We start from the raw sequence: 18,207 nt of genomic DNA, 5'->3' as shown, positions 1-18,207 counted from the left end.
AATAAAATAAATATCCATGAGTTCATACTGATATCAACAAATAAAATGGGGAGGAAAGGACAGCCCTTCCTTACAGAAGACTCTGATTAATAAATGTGGAAGAAAAGAAGAAAATAGAAAATCACCACTAGGCAAATATCACAGTAATAACTTGCAGACAAGATCCACCAACAGATACTAAAATTATCGAATACTAAAATTACTAGGCAAGAGGTTGAGGAGACACAGGGTATTTATTAGTTACAATGAGAAAAATAGTAACTTTACTGTGGAGAAATCTGACAGGCAAGGGGTAGTGTACTAACATCATGAAGCCCCCTGCCCGATGTGATGCACTGAGAAGGATATAATATCACTTCTGTGCTCTTCTTGCCAAAAATGCATAATTACCTTACTCTAATCTAAGGTAATCATAATTACCTTACTCTATGAGACAAACCCAAGGTGAGGGACATTCTACAAAATAATCGATTTTCTTTCAGAAGTGTCAAAGTCATAGAAGATGAGAAAAACCTGAGCAACTGTCACAGATTGGAGGAGACTAAGGAGACATTACAAATAAACATAAGGTGAGATCCTAGATTGGATCCTGGAACATAAAAAGGATGTAAATAGGAAACCTGACAAAATTCAAACAAGATTTGTAGTTTAGATAATAGTATTGTGCTAACACTAATTTCCCAATTTATTAATTATTCTACAATTATGTTAGATATTAAGATTAGGGGACCCTGGATAAAGGACATATACAAACTCTCAATTTTACTACTTTCCTGAAAGTCCAAACTTATTTTAAAATAAAATTTTTTTTTAATATTATACACACACACACACACACACACAGAGTCATCCCTAAGTATGTTCAGGGGATTGGTTCCAGGACCTGCGGCAGAGACCAAAATCCGCATATCCTCAAGTGCCATAGCCAGCCCTCCATATCCGAGGGTTCCACATCCTAGGATTCAACCAACCACGGACTGTAAACATAACAGTGTATGTATTGAAAAAGGTCCCTGGATAAGTGGACCCACACAGCTCAAAGCTGTGTTGTTCAAAGGTCAACTGTAGTTATCTAGACAACATATATTAGGTATCATTTTGTTTTCCCTTAAAATCATCAAATTATGCTAAAATGTCCTTTAGTTGCTGAAGTTAGAAAAGATATCTCTAAAAAACTTATCTCTGAAAAATTTAATCAATAAAATACATTACAGATCTCATTACCTGTAATTTTATATCCATAAGCAGCTAGTTGTCCAGCCATATATTCTCCATCTGAATTATTATGAGAACAACCCCAAGTCCGTATCCAAATTTTCTGTATGCCTGGAATAGTGCTGTTAATGAATTAAAAAAAAAAGTCTCATTAAGGGATTTTTTAAATAAAAAGCACTAGGTAATTTCTGGGCCCATTATGCAAAAATACTCACTCACTGCAATCCATTCACAGGCTATTGATTAAATGCACCAACTTAATACATAATCTGCTGTTACACCAAAAATCTAAATACAAGATAAAATAACAGCACAGGATTCTAAGTTAAGACTCTGTACAAAAAATATCTTTTCTCTGAGTTGTATTTTAAATTCAATACTACTAAATATTACCACTAAGTTCAACTACTGGAAAGGTACAAACAAATAACAATAGCACAGAAAATGGTTCTAGCAGCAATGGCAAATAAAGTTAAATACATCTAAAGACTACTATATACTAGTTACAATCTTTATTTTATAACTTACAGATATAAATAACTGAATCAAAATGAAAATCTGTCACTCTACAGCACTATTCAAAGCATTCCATATATAAAAATACAGTTCTGAAAAATGTAATATGTTTACAAAAGAAATAAAAGGACTTTCAACTTGGATTGCCCTAATAATTAATAATTAAATAGACATTACCTTAACGACATGTTTAGGACAAACTTAATAAACTTCATTCATTAAAATATAAGCAAATTTTAAATTCATACATCTTATGAATCTGTTCCAAACAAAATAATCAAGTGTATTAAAACTCTCAACAATTTACTAGGTAAACAAATATAAGCATATTAAAACTATGTAACTGCATATTCCTTTCTGGCTACGTTGTATTAGAATTTCACTAGAGACCTAATATAACAGTGTAAACAGCACAATAATTTGTGCCCAATGCCTTTAGATGATCCACAAGTATTTGTAAATTTGCTAAGAAAAACCAAATGCCCAAACCACCACTATCTCATAAGAATCACAAATTCAATAAAATTTTTAATGTGAGAGTAACAATTACACACCAACTACTGTAACAGCAAAGACATCCAGCCAGGGGAGGGTGCAGGGGGGGAGCTATCTTTGTGCCAAATACTGCCCTAGGCCCTGCCTTTAAGAAACTTGCAATTTGACATCTTTTTCTTCTTTAGTCAATGACTTTGCTAAATTTAAAACCATTCAAAAAACAAAACAAAACAAAAAAACACTACACATTTCCTCTCAAAATTTCAAAGTTGTTTTTGTTTTGTTTTGTTTTGTTTTTTTGTGGTACGCGGGCCTCTCACTGCTGTGGCCTCTCCCGTTGCAGAGCACAGGCTCCGGACGTGCAGGCTCAGCGGCCATGGCTCACGGGCCAGCTGCTCCGCGGCACGTGGGATCCTCCCGGACCGGGGCACGAACCCACGTCCCCTGCATCGGCAGGCGGAGCTCTCAACCACTGGGCCACCAGGGAAGCCCCTCAAAGGTTTTTTTAAAAGAGACATTACGTATATCATATACAGTAGTGCCAGCCACTCCCCTGGTATGATACTGAATATAATTTCAAAAGAAAAGAAAAGCTTACCTATCACTTGGTGGACTGTTTTCATCTTGCAAATATTTTTGGGTATTTCGCCTTCGCACCTTTGGAACAACGTGCTTTCTCGCAAAATGCCTATCTTGGGGCTTTGAATCTTCTTGTGACACAATATCTTCTATGTCATCCAGGAATGTATCACAGGATGCAGAAGGCATCTTCTCTATCACATAAAAAAGTTATAAATGATTCAAGCATATGAGTCCCTCAGAATATCTGTTCAACATAACATCACCCGTGAAATATTCTCGCCAAACTTGAATCTAATAAAGCCTTTAGATTTTAACTTCAAGTTTACAGAAAATACAGGAGATACAGTAAAAGAAACACCAGATAAATCTTATTGACAGTGGGACATTCCAGGGTTCAACTGGAACTATTTCTTCAACAAATCAGTGTCATGGAGAAAAAAGCAGGAAAGGAACTGTTCAAGATTAAAGGATACTTAGAAGATAATATGAACACAATTCATGCTCTTGATCAGGTCTTACTTTGTCCAAACAACTGTAAGACATTTTGGGAACAATTAGGGAAATCAGAATATGAACTGGGTATTAGATAGTATTTGGATATTGCTAAAAATCATTAAAGTATTGTCTTTATGTTTAAAATCTTATTTTTTAGAGATGCATACTGAATATGTAGAGGTAAATATTACGTCTATAATTTATTTTAAAACAATAAAAAATATATTAAGACATGGGGAAACATTTACAACTCTTAAATCTAGGAAATAGACATGTTGGTGTTTATTATCCAATTCTACTTTCCTGAATGTTCAAATTTTTTATAATTAAGAAAAGAAAATGTGGACACTGCTTCCAGGAAGATGAAATAAACATATTTTCCCTATCCCTCCCACTAAGTACAACTAGAACTCCAGACATATATGTAAAGTAAACATAAGAACACTTTGAAAGATGGAGAGAAGGCAGACCGGCTAGGGACCTTGCAACCCAAGTTATACCACCATGGTGGCTCCTTGGGTTTTGCTTTGCCTCCTATATCCCAGACTTGGAGCTGAAGAAGCCAGCAACCCAGAAATGCCAACAGGTGCAGACAATAAAAGCCCTCAACAAAACAAAAGCCTGTTCTGTTACCAAAGAGCCAGAAAAGTGGCAGCCTAACAAGACAGAAAACTTTTAGACAATAACCATTCCACTCCACACAAACACCAAAAAAACACAAAACTGCAAAACACAATTCAGTGGAGGAAAAGATAGCCTTTTCAATAATTTCTGCTCAAGCAACTGGACATTTATAGACAAATAAATGAACAACCACCTAAGTCTCACACCTTATACAAAACTTAATTCAAATAGATCCTGGACTAAAATGTAAAACAAAACTATAAACTTATAGAAAAAAATCGTAAGAGAAAGTCTTCTGGATCTAGAGCTAAGTGAGTTGTTTTTAGACTTGACACCAAAAGTACCATCCATAAAAAGAAAAATTAACAAGCCCAGACATCACCAAAATTAAAGACTTTTACTCTGCAAAAGACCCTTTTGAGAGATGAGACGTCAAGCTGTAGACTGAGAAAAACATATTTGCAAACTACATGTCTGACAAAGGACTAGTATCTAGAACTCAAAACAGAATAGTAAAAAAAAGGAAAAAGAAAGAAAAGAAAAAAATTCAGTTAGAAAATAGACAAAAGACAAAGAGATATTTCACCTAAGAGGATATGCAGAGGGAAAAATAAGCACCTGAAAAGAGACTCAACATGACCAGCCATCAGAGAAATATAAACTAAAACCACAATGAGATAGCACTGCATAGCTACCACACTAAATGCTGGCCAGGATGTGGAGAAACTGGATCACTCGTACAGCCCTGGTGGGAATATAAAATGGTACAGCTGCTCTGGAAAACAGTTTGGCATTTTCTTAAACTAATCATGAAACTACAGTGCAACCCAGCAACTGTACTTCTAAGTGTTTATCCAGGAGAAATATTAAGACAGTCACACAAAAACCTAAAATAAATATTTACAGCAGCTTTCTAAGAGCTGAAACTTGAAAACAACCCAGATGCCCTTCAACAGTTGAATGGTTAAGTAAACTGAGGCACATCCAATACCATGGAATACTACTCAGCAACAGAAAGGAATGAACTATTGACACATGTAACAACCTGGATGAATCGCCAGAGAATTCTGTTCAGTGAATAGAGCCAAGTGCAAAAGGTTACCTACTGTATGATTACGTTTATATAACATACTTGAGAGGTCAGTGTGCGCGATCCTTGTGGTGACGGAAATGTTCTGCATCCTGACCACATCATGTCGATATCCAGGTTGTGATACGGTACATATTACAGTTTTGCAAGATGCTACCTTTGGGGGAGACCTGGGTAAAGTGTACAGCATCTCCACATAATTTTTATAACTAAGTAAATCTACAATTATGTTAAAATAAAATACTTAAGAAAAAAAGCTACCTGAAAAATGAAACGTGCAGGCATAACTCAAAGATAACTGCAGGTTCAGCTCCAGACCACCACCATAAGGCGAATGTCATAATAAAGCGAGTCACATGAATTTTTTGATTTTCCAGTGCACATAAAAGTTATGTTTACACTATACTGTAGTCTATTAAGTGTGAAATAGCATTATATCTAAAAAAACTATGTATATGCCTAATTTTAAAATACTTTGTTGCTAAAAAAAAGTTAACCACCATCCGAGCCTTCAGAGAATTATAATCTTTTTGCTGGTGGAGGGTCTTGCCTCCATGTTGATGGCTACTGACTGGTCAGGGTGGTGGCTGCTGAAGGGGGGGTGGCTGTGGGAATTTCTTAAAATAAGAGAACAGTGACGTGTGCCTCATCAATTGACTCTTCCTTTCATGAACACTTTCTCTATAAGCATGCAATGCTGTTTGACAGCATCTTACCCACAGTAGAGCTTCTTTTGAAATTAAAGTCGATCCTCTCAAACCTTGCCTCTGCTTTATTAACTAAGTTTACGTAATATTCTAAATCCTTTGTTGTCATTTCAACAATCTTCACAGCATCTTCACCAGGAGTAGATTCCATCTCAAGAGATCACTTTCCTTGCAACTCCTCAGCCACGTGCCACGTTTTACCACGAGATCGCAGCAATTCAGTCACATTTTCAGACTCCACTTCTAATTCTAGTTCTCTTGCTAATTCCACCACATCCGCAGTTATCTCCTCCACGAAACCTTGAACGCCTTAAAGTCATCCATGAAAGTTGGAATCGACTTGTTCCAAACTCCTGTTAATGTTGAAATTTTGACCTCCTCCTATGAATCACAAATGTCCTCAATGGCCCCTAGAATGGTGAATCCTTTCCAGAAGGTTTTCAATTTACTTTGCCCAGATCCATCAGAGGAATCACCATCTATAGCAGCTTAGCCTTATAAAATATAGTTCTTCAATAGTAACACTTGAAAGTCAAAATTACTACTTGACCCATGGGCTGCGGAATGGATGCTGTGTTGGCAGCATGAAAAACATTAATCTCTTTGTATCTCTCCATCAGAGCTCTTGGGTGACCAGGTGTACTGTCAATGAGCAGTTGATATTTTCAAAGGAATGTTTTTTCTAGGCAGTAGGTCTCAATAGTGGGCTTAAAGTATTCAGTAAACCATGTCATAAACAGATGTGCTGTCATCCAGGCTTTGTTGTTCCATTTATAGAGCACAGGCAGGGAAGATTTAGTATAATTCTTAAGGGCCCTAGGATTTCCGGAACGGGAAATGAGCACTGGCTTCAACTTATCATTATCAGCTGTATTAGCCCCTGACAAGAGAGTCAGTCTGTCCTTTGAAGTTCTGAAAGCAGGCACTGAGCCACCGTAATTATCTTAGCTAGATCTTCTGGACCTTCTGGGTAACTTGCTGCAGCTTCTCCATCAGCACTTGCTTCTTCACCTTGCACTTTTATGTATGGAGACGGCTTCTTTCCTTAAATCTCATGAACCAACCTCTGCTAGCTTCAAACGTTTCTTCTGTAGCTTCCTCACCTCTATCAGCCTGCACCGAATTGAAGAGAGTTAGGGCCTTGCTCAGGATTAGGCTTTGGCTTAAGGGAACGTTGCAGCTGGTTTGATCTTCTATCCACACCACTCAAACTTTCTCCATATCAGCAATAAGGCTGTTTTGCTTTTTTATCATCCATGTGTTCACTGGAGGATCTGTTTTAATATCCCTCAAGAACTCTTCCTTTACATTCGCAATTTGGCTAACTGGCACAAGAAGCCTAGCTTTCAGGCTATCTCAGCTTCCTCATTAAGCTTAATCACTTCTAGTTTATTTAAACTGAGAGACACGCAATTCTTCCTTTCACTTGGACACTTAGAGGCCACTGCCAGGTTATTAAATGGCCTGATTTCAGTACTGGTGAGTCTCAGGGAATAAGGAGGCACGAGGAAAGGGGGAGAGATGGGGGAAGGGCCAGTTGGTTTAAGTAGGAGCACACATTTACCAATAAAGTTCACTATCTCATACAGGCATAGTTCAAGGCACCCCAAAACAATTACAAGAGTAACAAAGATAAATGATTACAGATCACCATAACAAATATAACAATAATGAAAGAGTTTGAAATACCGCGAGGATTACCAAAATGTGGCACAGAGACACAGAGTAAGTGCTGTCGGAAAAATGGCATCAACAGACATGCTGGATGCCAGGTTGCCACAAAGCTTCAATGTGTAAAAACAAAAAAAGGCAACATCTGCAAAGCACAATAAAGCGAAGCACAAGAAAATGAGGTCTGCCGATACTTGAGGACACTTACTGGCAGACCTCCACTAATACTGTGTCCAGACAGGAAGCAAGGGCTTCACAGCATCATCTCATTAACCATTCACAACAACTCCAGGAGGTAGGTGGTGGTGTTATGCTCACTTTAAAGAGTAATCCAGGGAATTCCCTGGCTGTCCAGTGGTTAGGACTCCGCACTCTCACTGCCGAGGACCTGGGTTCCATCCCTGGTCGGGGAACTAAAATCCCATAAGCCATGGCACAGCCAAATAAAAAAAAAATGAAGAGTAATCTAAAACACAGAGAAGCTAACTCACCCAAAGCAGCTCAAAGACTCCACGGCAGATGAGCCTGAGCCCACGTGCTGTGCGAGACGCTACGGCCTACTTAATTACCCGGAACGACCGCTTTTCATCCGGGTCGCCTAAACCAGTGTTAAGGGTCCTACACTCTCCTCTGGTCTCGAGCCTTTCTGATGAATTTTCCTTCTCTTCATTTGTCAGATTCCCATCTTTCCATTAAAAGAGCATTTCCAGCCAGGCTCATTTTGTGCCCTTGGCTGTAATGCACTTTACAAGTATGACAAACTAGGCCCTGTAAATCAGACAAATCTGTGTTCAAATCTCAGCTAGCTTTATATTGCTTAGAAGAACAAAAGATCAGCAATAGCCCAGATGGCTATCAGTCAAGAACTGTGTAAATGATAGTGAACACTCATACCACGTGGTCAGGGTAGGACTGTCTGTCACAGGCCTCCTCCTTCCCCAGATGCAGCCATGGCACATGAGCCCCATGTGCCAGAGTAATTCATCCTCTGGGCCACAATGATTGGTGCAGGTTTGGACATGACAAGCCGAGCCAATGAGAATCATCACAAGAACTTCTGTGCCAGGGCTAACAGGAGAGCTGGCTTCTCTTTCACTGAAGTGACTAAGTTAGGAGGCTGTCAACTTGAGGATACTGGGGGCCATCTTGCCTGCCACAAAGCAGAAACCTACCCAAGGCAGGAAAGGCTTCTAAGAGCTGGAGAGACAACGAGCAACACTGACATTATTTGAGCAACTGGGTCCAACCAATGCCTGCAGCCAGATGCAGCCCTGCCCTGCCCAGTCACGTGAGCTAACAAATTCCCTCTGTGGCTCAAATTCATTTGAGTTGGGGCTTCTGTTCTTGTGAACAAGAGCCCTGGCCGACTCAGCAAACTATAGGTAAGGTGAAATGAACTAGGCTAGTCTTTCCCAAATTCGTTCTATTTATTGACTATCAGTGAAGACACAGTTCTGTGGTCAAATAAATTTGGGACAGTCTGCGTCTGGGAAGACAGACAGGCTCCCAGTACGCATTAGTAGAGCAAAGACTGGGAAGCACTGCGGTGAAGAAACTTAAACTCGCTGATCTTAGGAGTTTTCTGAAAATTAATTCCTCACAGATCTCCTCTTCATGAGGCTGCAGACGGTACTGAAAACAGAAGGCCTGAATGAAGCCAACCCTCAGATCCCCTCCCACATTCTGTACACATGGATGACTTCATTCTCTTACTGGGAAATGGGTCTTTGCCCACATATCAATCTGTTACAGTGAATGAACTGCCCACCCCCCTTAGAGCAATCCCTCTACTCTGACCTGCTCCAGCACAGAATTCCAGCCATGCTTCCTCTTCTTGCATCATCACTAATTGTCTCTTTACTGAATCATTACTATCTGGGTATAAACATACTGTTACTTCTCCCATTTGAAAAACAAAAACCTTATCCGGACCCCACTTCCTCTACCTACTAACTCCACCACATTTCTCTCCTTTAAAAGAAAACTCCTGGGCTTCCCTGGTGGCGCAGTGGTTGAGAGTCCGCCTGCTGGTGCAGGGGACACGTGTTCATGCCCCAGTCTGGGAGGATCCCACATGCCGCGCAGAGCGGCTGGGCCCGTGAGCCATGGCCACTGAGCCCGCACGTCCGGAGACTGTGTTCTGCAATGGGAGAGGCCACAACAGTGACAGGCCCACGTACCGCAAAAAAAAAAAAAAAGAAAGAAAGAAAAGAAAAGTCCTTGCAAGAACTGTCTCCAATCTCCCCCTCCCATTCTCTACTAAACCAGGCTTTCACCCCGACCACTCCACCAAAACTGCTGTCCTGATTTCAGTGACTCACAACAGTGTACATGGTGGTCAATTCTCAGCCATCTCGCCTGACCCGGTCTGCAGCATCTGACACTACGGTCCATGCATTCCCTCCTAAAGCGATCTTCTTCACTGGCTCCTGGAATCCCACACTCTGAGTTCTCCTCCTACCATGTCAACCACTCCCCAAGTCTCCTTTGCTGGTTCCTCCTCAACTCTCCAACTTCTCAATGTCGGAATGCCCCCAGGGCTCCGTTACAGTACTTCTCTAGTTAACAGACACACCCTAGGTGATCTCATCCAGTCCCAAGGCCTTGCAATACCAACTGTATGCTTGTATAACCAGCCCCAGTCCTCCCCTGAACTTCAGACTCAGATGTCCAACTGCCTATTCAACACCCCCGCTTGAATGTCTAGTAGTTACTTCAGAATTAAAAGGTCAAAAACAAAACTCTTGATCCTCTCCCCACCTTACCCCACCTGCAACCAACAACATCACACAAGATCCTCCCAGAACTTTCCCCATCTCGCTTAAAGGCAATCCCAACCTTCCACCCACTCAGGCCAAAAATCCTGGATCCATCCCTGACTCGTCTCTTTCCTTCACCCTAAATCCAACCCACCAACAAAAGCCTGCTGGCTTGACCTTCCAAATATATTCAGAATCTACTTCTGACCATACCCACTGTTACATTCTTGGTCCAAACCAACAGTAACTCCTGCCTGGGTTACTGTAATAGTCACCCTGCTTCCACCCTTAATTCCCGAAGGACACTTGCAGCACGTAAGCCAGGGATCCCTTTAAAATCTAAATTCTTCTCAGGCTTCTGATCAAAACCTTCCCTTGGTATTCCATCTCAGAGTAAAAAGCCCCAGAGTAAAAACTGCTACAGAGTTCTACTAGGACATAATCAGCTTCCTGTTACCTCTGTGACCCCACTTCTTACCGCTCTCCCCTCTCACTCCACTCAGCCACACGGGCACCCTGGCTAGTTCACACCCACCAGGCACACACTCATCTCAAGGTCTTCGTCTTGCCTGGAATGCCTTCAAGCCCTTTGGGACTTTGTTCAAATGTCACCAGTGAGGTCTTCCTGAGCAACTCCCACCTCACCACGTACACACGCCTCCTATCCGCCTTCCCTGCCTTGTTTCCTTACCACAGCAGTTCACCACCTGCTTAGATACTACAGGGGAGTAAACTTGCCACCCCAAAATGTCTGCTTGCCACGCAGATTATTCTGAGCTGAAAACAATCAAGGACCAAAAGATTCAGGAAGAAACTCTGACCTTCCCCGTAAATGCCTAAAAGCGTGTAAACAGAGCACCTGTTCCAGGAAGGGAGTAATCACCACAGATAACTAGAGCATGAACTACGTGTGCAGACAGGGAGGAACCTAGCAAAGTCTGTTTGTTAAAATTCCTCTGTTACCAAACATTTGCTTTTCCACGGCCTGGCAACTGCCTTCCTCCCCTCTGAGGTCCCAAACCACTACCCCAAGATCCTCTTTTGTCTTTAGCTGAAGACAGAAGGGTTTAAGGCAACGGTTTCAACCACTTGGGAGAGTTACTGTTTGCCTGGGTCTCCCCATGTATGCATGTTATTAAACTTTCATTTGATTAGCCTCCTGTTAATCTGTCAGTTTAATTCTAGACCAGCCAGAAGAACCTAGAAGGGTAGAGGAAAATTTCTTCCTCCATGAAAATATCTTCATTATTTTGTTTACTATCTCTTTCTACTAGGATATACACTCCCAGGGGGATGGGGGGGGCAGGGGGAGGTAAAGGCTTTTGGGTGCTTTGCTCACTGCTTTATCCCAGGTGGTGCCTAGAACTGTCTAGCACACTACAGCTTCTCAATAAATACTTTTTACTGTACACGACCCGGTCTAACAAAATATGCCCCCTCTGCTACCTCCCACTCTGCCCCAACTATAATAATCTTTCAGACATTCTCTGAGCAGGCCAAACTAGCTTCTGACTCAGGGCCTTCACACTTGCTCTTCCTCGGCCTTGAATATCATCCCCAGATATTCGTATGCCTTGCTGCCTACTTCTCTACTCAAATGACACCTTGGAGAGGCCTTTTCCTAATCACCCTATCTAAAATAAGCACACACCGATTAGGCATCCCACACATTCTCACCGGCCTCTAACCCCCTTTATGCTTCATTTTTCTTCATAACACTTACCTACCTGACTCCAGGTAGGTATATAAGTGCATCTGTCTTTCTCACTACAGTGTAAGCGCCATAAGAACAAAGGTGTCATCTCTTTTTCACCACTGTATCTACAACACCTGTAACAATGCCTAGCACACAGCAGGTGTAGAATATCTGTTGAATGAATGGATAAATAAACACTTGCTTCAGCTGAATTTAGCTAGCCTTTCTGTAACATAGGAGGAAATTCTTACAGTAGGTGGGAAGGTGAAATAAATACCTAACCCCTACGGCTTCTTCTATAAACTATGACTCTATGAAATAACCAAGTTAAGTGAGAAAGGCTAAGACCAGGTAGTGCCTTTCAATGTTACTGAAGAACTACTGAAGGATTATGAATTGAATGACATATATTAATTTTTTTTAATTACACAATATTTACATCCCATACACAATTGCTTATGGATCCACTGAAGGGAAACAGTATGGAAGAAGAGAGATGAGAGGGGTCCACTGCAGTAGACATACAATATCAGAGTTAGGGAAGCAAGGAACACTGCTAAGCCTCTTATTTTACAGAACTGAAGTCCAGAGGAGCTAAAAGATTTGTCCACTGATAGAGCTAAAATTAGAACCTAGGCCCTCTCTCAACACCAAGCTCTCCCCACATGGCTCTGCCTCATTGGCAAGGCACAAATAATACAAGAGTCTAAGGCAACCCTAAGAAAGAAAAACATTCCAGAAAAAAATGGGCAAAGGCAAAACCGGCAACACACTTAAGAAATGCAAATAGCCGTTAAGCATAGGAAAGAATGCTCAAACACACTAAGGGCACGTGTTTAAACAAGGAGTTATTTTCCATCTACCCCGTTGATAACAAAGACTGACAAACACCCAACTGCTAGCAGAAAGCATGGTAAAACCGACATACCCTTTCTGAAGGGCAATCTGGCAATACATATCAAACTTTAACACATATATCCTTTTGCCCAGCAATTCCATTTGCAGAAATTCACTCTAGGGAGACAAAAGAGACAAATATATAATGCAGAGGTTCCTAAACCTGGCTGCATATAATAAGCACCTGAACAAACTCACTCATCACTATTAATCAGCTTAAGTTCTTACTGCCAACGAACTGGTAAATGGAATTGTTAGCCTTCAGAAATTATTAACTAAGTGAATAATAATGAAAGTTGGAGAATAAAAGGAAAACAAGATAGTAGTTAAATGGAACAACAGCATCGCAGAAAGTTTCTTCTCAAAGGTAGAGGAAATCAAGTTTAATAAAGGAAATAAAAACAGTAAGTGAAAAAAGGAGATATTGAAAATGATGAAGAGAGAATAATATAGAGTACTGGTTACTTACAGAGGTGATTTATTAGGAGACCTTTAGAACAGCAAATACCCGGGCCCCATTCTCCAGAGAGGAATTTAAGGATGGGAAGGTAAAACCTGCCCAGGTGATTCCACTATACACCTCTGATTGAGAACCACTGTTCTCCTACAGCAAAGGTTCTCAGTCTTGAGTGTTCTTTATAGTCACCTGAGGAGCTATGGAAAATTACGGACAACTGAGCCCTGCGCTAGTTGAACCAATCGCTAGAACGGAGCCTGGACATCAATATTTTTTAAAACTTTCCAGTAATTCTCATATGTGTTGCCACAGTTGTGAACCAAAGTCCTACACCAGTAGTTTTCACAGTGTGGTTCCCACACCAGCACAATTAGGGTCACTGGGGAACTTGTTAGAAATGAGAAGTCTGGGGTCCCACCCAAAATCTACTGAACCAGATACTCTGAGTAAAGCTCAGCAATCTTTAACACGCCCTCCAGGTGACTATGATGTGCACTACAGTTTGAGAATCACCGTCCTAGAGTTATTCTTTCACAAAAATCATCCAGAATGCTTGTCAAAAATGTATTACCTGGTCAGCTGATTTTCAACAAGGGTGCCAAGAAAATTCAATGGGGAGAAGAGTAGTGTTTTCAACAAATGGTGCTGGGACAACTGGATAGCCACATGCAAAGAATGAAGTTGGATTCCTACTTCACATCACATACAAAAATTAACTCAAATTGATTGCAGACCTAAATTTAAGAACTAATGCTATAAAACTCTTAGAAGATAAGACAGGTGTAAATGTTCATGACATTAGATTAAGCACTGATTTCTTAGTTATGACACCAAAAGAATAAGCAACAAAAGAGAAAACAGACTGGACTTACATGTAAGACTTTCAGATTTAAGACTTTCACGCTTCAAAGGACACTATCAAGAAAGTGAAAAGAGAGCTCATACAATTGGAGAAAATATTTGCAAATCAAATGTCTGATAAAGGTCTGGTATCAGAATACATACAGAACACTTACAACTCAACAACAGAAAAATAACCCAATGAAAAAAGGATTTGAACAGACATTTCTCCAAAGAAGATATGCAAACGACCAATAACATGATGAGATGTCAACATCATTAGCTATCAAGAAAATAGAAATCAAAATCACAATGAGACACCACTTCACACACACTAGGATGGCTAGAATAAAAAAGACAGAGAACAACAATGTTGATGAGGTTGTGCATTAGCTCACCCAGAGAAAGAGAACAGAATTTCTTCTAATTGGAAAGAGGACAGAACCAAGCCTTAAGGAACTCCATGTTTACCTGCCATACGGAAGAGAACCAGCCTATAATGGAGATCAAGAAGAAGCCACTAGAGAAGAAGAAAATCAGTGGGTCACAAAAGGAAAAGGAAGCGAGCATGTGAAAGAGGTGGACACGGTCAGCGCTGCTCAATGCAGGTAATGCAAAGTTAAGTAAAATGAATGAAAACGTTTCTTGGATTTAGTGATAGGGAGATCTTGGCGTTTCCAGATAATGATGGTGGCAAAATCACTAAGAAATTAAAATTAGGCTACCTTTCTGCACGTTATAATATGTAACACGTCACTCCAACATAAAAGGCTTAAAATAAATGAGTACCTTGATTATTCGCAATTAGTCTCAAATCTTCTTGAAAGATGAGTCTGGAAAATGAAAACTGATTAGAAAAAGCAAGCTCGCAACAACTTCACAAAACCACGGTAAGGGCTCTTTAAAACTACCTAAAAGGGATTAAACTCCATAAAAAGCTACTTTATACATCAGGGTTAATGATGTTCCATATTACTCCCAATTTCTTTCTGATTAGGCCAGGTGTGTTAACATCTGCCACATTTGCTATGACTGAGATCCAGCGTCTGGCCATAGTTAATAAATACTATCCAGCACTACAACACGTCTGCGTGATTCAAGTAATACCGAGAACTACAAAACAGAAATATGGCAATTAAGTAAGTATCCACATCACCTGACACACGAAAGACCCGTATCGTCCCGAGATTCAGAAAGAGGTTTTATCAGTAAACAAGAAAGAAAAGTGAAAAATCAAGACACCTAATCTTCAGACCAACTTCAGTTTAAATTTCTGAGATACAGCTCTGTGAAAGCTAGGTAACTGTGAAAGCCTTGTCCCGTCCCACAAACTCACTAACGCAGAAAGTGGTAAAACGAATGAAGTTAGATTTGACAATACGCAACGAGTTCCCTTAAATACTCCTTACAGCCCTGCAGCACATAAGGCCAAAGACCCGTCCTCACTCCTGGCAGCGCTACCTGCCTCCCAATTCCCCCAGCTCAGCTGGTAAGTTCCCTTTTAACTGCGAAACAAACCAGCAAGCCTCCCGAGAAAGACTAAAACTGGGGAAACAAGGCTCCGCCGTAAAAGGAACTCTGGCCAAACTCTGCCCCACACTGATCCACCCGCCACCCTTAACCCAGCAGTCACGAAACAACAAGCCAGCCAAAAGTAAGAGAACCTACACGCCACTCTCCGGAAACTGCAGCGACTTTAGATGGAGCTCGCCATGACACATACGTCCCGCCACGCTTTTTTACGCATGCTCGCAGACGGTGGCCCAGAGAGATCAAATTACTGGAAGTGTGCGTTCAGGTTCAACTTGGTTTAGTAATGATTTCATTTAACGATTCTTTTGGTTGCCAGAACGAAAATAATACCTTCAAGACCTCGAGTTCTTAGAATCGTTTAATAGCTACCTTCTCCTGAGCTCTTACTACGTGTCGAGTACTGTGTTCAGAGCTTTCCATAAACATTATCTCCTCATTTATTATTATACTTATTTTACAAAAGAGGAAACTGGGAGTTTGATTACGTGCCCAAAGTGATTCTGGTAGTAGTGACTGTCCTCTGTGCTAAACCCAACTCTGCCGGACTCCCAGAGAATCTGCTCTTTTCATTACATTTTCCCAGCTTCCTCGACCTTTTGTGAAAAGAGGTCATATTAAAGAAAATGGAGAAGGGTAAAAAGATAACAGTTGGATTAAACTTAATATAGATCATTTAACACCAAGCAAGGTTTTTTGTTGTTTTTTGTTTGTTGGTTGGTTGGTTTTAATGCTTAGAAGACAGTCTAGGAGCAGCAGTTTAGCAGAGAAAGACAACTTTCATGGAGTATATACAGATTCTGACCTGGTTACCTTACATGAGTTAATCTCACCTTATTATTCTTTACCCCAGACACTGACCTTGTTTACCAGAAAAGCATTTCCACTTTAGAAAGTGAAGACAATAGACATGAAAGGAAGTCGAAATTATGCGTGACTCTGCGTTTCACAGTGATTTGGGGCAATTGAGTTATTTTGTAAATGACTTTCCTAGTGCATTTCCCTCTAGCTAAAATGGCACGCTTTGCTCATCCAAAAAAAAAAATCTGAACTGTGACCTAAGGTCCACAGCAGTCTTCACGCAGCTGAATTAGAATTGTGTGTTTATGTTGCCTCATCTCTTTCACTAGACCAAAAGTAGGCCCTTCTTCTTGGTGGTCATCCCACTGCCTAGCTCATAACCTTCTTCTTGGTGGTCATCCCACTGCCTAGCTCATAATCTTGCACTTAATAGCCTCTCAATAAATATGTTGAATCAATGAATGATTGTACCCCTTCTCCCCAAGATCTGGTTAAGTTCAAACAAATTTCATTGAGTGCATACCATATGATATGCACTTGCTGGATGCTGGAGCTAGAAAAGAAGAAAGACACTCCCTACCACCCTTTCAGGCTACTGCAAGGATATAGCTTCAGTAGAGAATAGCAATCCCTATGGAAGATGAACGCAAGAGGCCTGTGGAGCACAACAGAGAGATCAGGACTTCCCCCAGGGGTGAAGTGAGGGAAATGGACAAAGGTATTCCACGCTGGGGAGACAGTGAGGGCCAATGCATGGGGGCCTGAAAAAAAGAGTAAAGTTGGATGATAGCAGAGAAGGCTGGAAAGGAAAGTGCAGGGATCAGATTAAGGTGAGCCTTGTTTGCTAAAATAAAGACATTAGACCTAATCCTGGATGTATTGGGTAGCATGAAAATGTCTGAGCAGAATATTCTCTCAGGAGGATGGGTTTGAGGACAACATTTCACACATGAAAAAAATAGTGAAAAGCCTAAATCAAGTTGTTGGCTGTGAGCAATGGGAAAATGAAAAGGGAGGACAGAAGAGACTGAGGAGGTAAAATCAGCAGGACTTAGAGACTGATAGGTGTAGATGAGGATACAAGGAAGTTTCCAAGTTTGGAGATAAAGCAACTGACACCAGTACTTCTTTGGTGAAATCTGTCTCTTTAGGCAGTTTTAATCTGAATTATTTGAAAAGCCAGTGACACTACCTCTAGGAATTTAACTTATGGAAATGCTCACAGTTATACAAAATGACATATGTGCCAGATTATTCTTTGAAAGATTGCTTGCAATAGCAAAAGACTGAAAACTCTCTCTGGCTTCTCAGTAGGGAATTGGTTAAATATCTTTATGGTGTCTACAGCTCCTGAAAAAGAAAAAGGTTGCATTTAATGCACTATCTATTCTTAAGTGGAAAAAGAAATTTGCAACATAGTGCATAGAGTGTATGACTATAGTTATAACTACAGTTTTAGACATGTATAAAATCTGTGGCAGAATATATAAATAATTGGTAATGGAGTCATGTCTCTGGGAAAAGGAACTGAGTGGCTAAAGGAAGATTTGCTTTTCCCTGTATATCATTTTGTACCTTTTATTTTTGGACCATGAAGATGTATTATTTATTCAAAAAATAAGTGGATGCATTTTATAAATAAAATGACATTTGATAATTTATAATTTAGTGGTTTATCTGTTACACTGTAATATTTTCTTTCATATGAATATTTAAATTTTAAATCTTTTTATTATAAGATATACATAACATAAAATTTACCATTTTAACTGTTTTTAAGTGTACAGTTCAGTAGCACCGAGTACATTCACATTTTTGTGCAGCCATCCATC

At 40.3% G+C, this 18,207-nt stretch overlaps 1 protein-coding gene across 7 annotated transcripts in view; it reads right to left on the bottom strand.

Moving 5' to 3' along the window:
- Positions 1–15,779, bottom strand: part of CDKAL1 (CDKAL1 threonylcarbamoyladenosine tRNA methylthiotransferase) — a 652,719-nt gene extending 636,940 nt beyond the window's left edge. For 3 of the 7 annotated variants that reach the window (XM_033863886.2, XM_019945111.3, XM_033863888.2), the window contains exons 1-4: positions 15,713–15,779; positions 14,834–14,877; positions 2,825–2,999; positions 1,225–1,337 (exon numbers count right to left, since the gene is read on the bottom strand). In XM_033863886.2, coding sequence (XP_033719777.1) covers positions 1,225–1,337; positions 2,825–2,999; positions 14,834–14,877; positions 15,713–15,765 — 385 coding nt within the window. In that variant the 5' untranslated portion in view covers positions 15,766–15,779. Of the gene's footprint in view, positions 1–1,224; positions 1,338–2,824; positions 3,000–14,833; positions 14,878–15,200; positions 15,608–15,712 lie in introns of those variants that run through there. The other 4 variants (XM_019945112.3, XM_019945113.3, XM_033863887.2 and 1 more) reach the window with 4 other exon arrangements.
- Positions 15,780–18,207: the final 2,428 nt, after the last annotated feature.

This window comes from Tursiops truncatus, chromosome 10, assembly GCF_011762595.2.
Source record: "Tursiops truncatus isolate mTurTru1 chromosome 10, mTurTru1.mat.Y, whole genome shotgun sequence".
Taxonomy (NCBI): Eukaryota; Metazoa; Chordata; class Mammalia; order Artiodactyla; family Delphinidae; genus Tursiops; species Tursiops truncatus.
The sequence above is the reverse complement of the archived record's forward strand: the minus strand, read 5'-3'. Positions and strand labels throughout refer to the sequence as shown.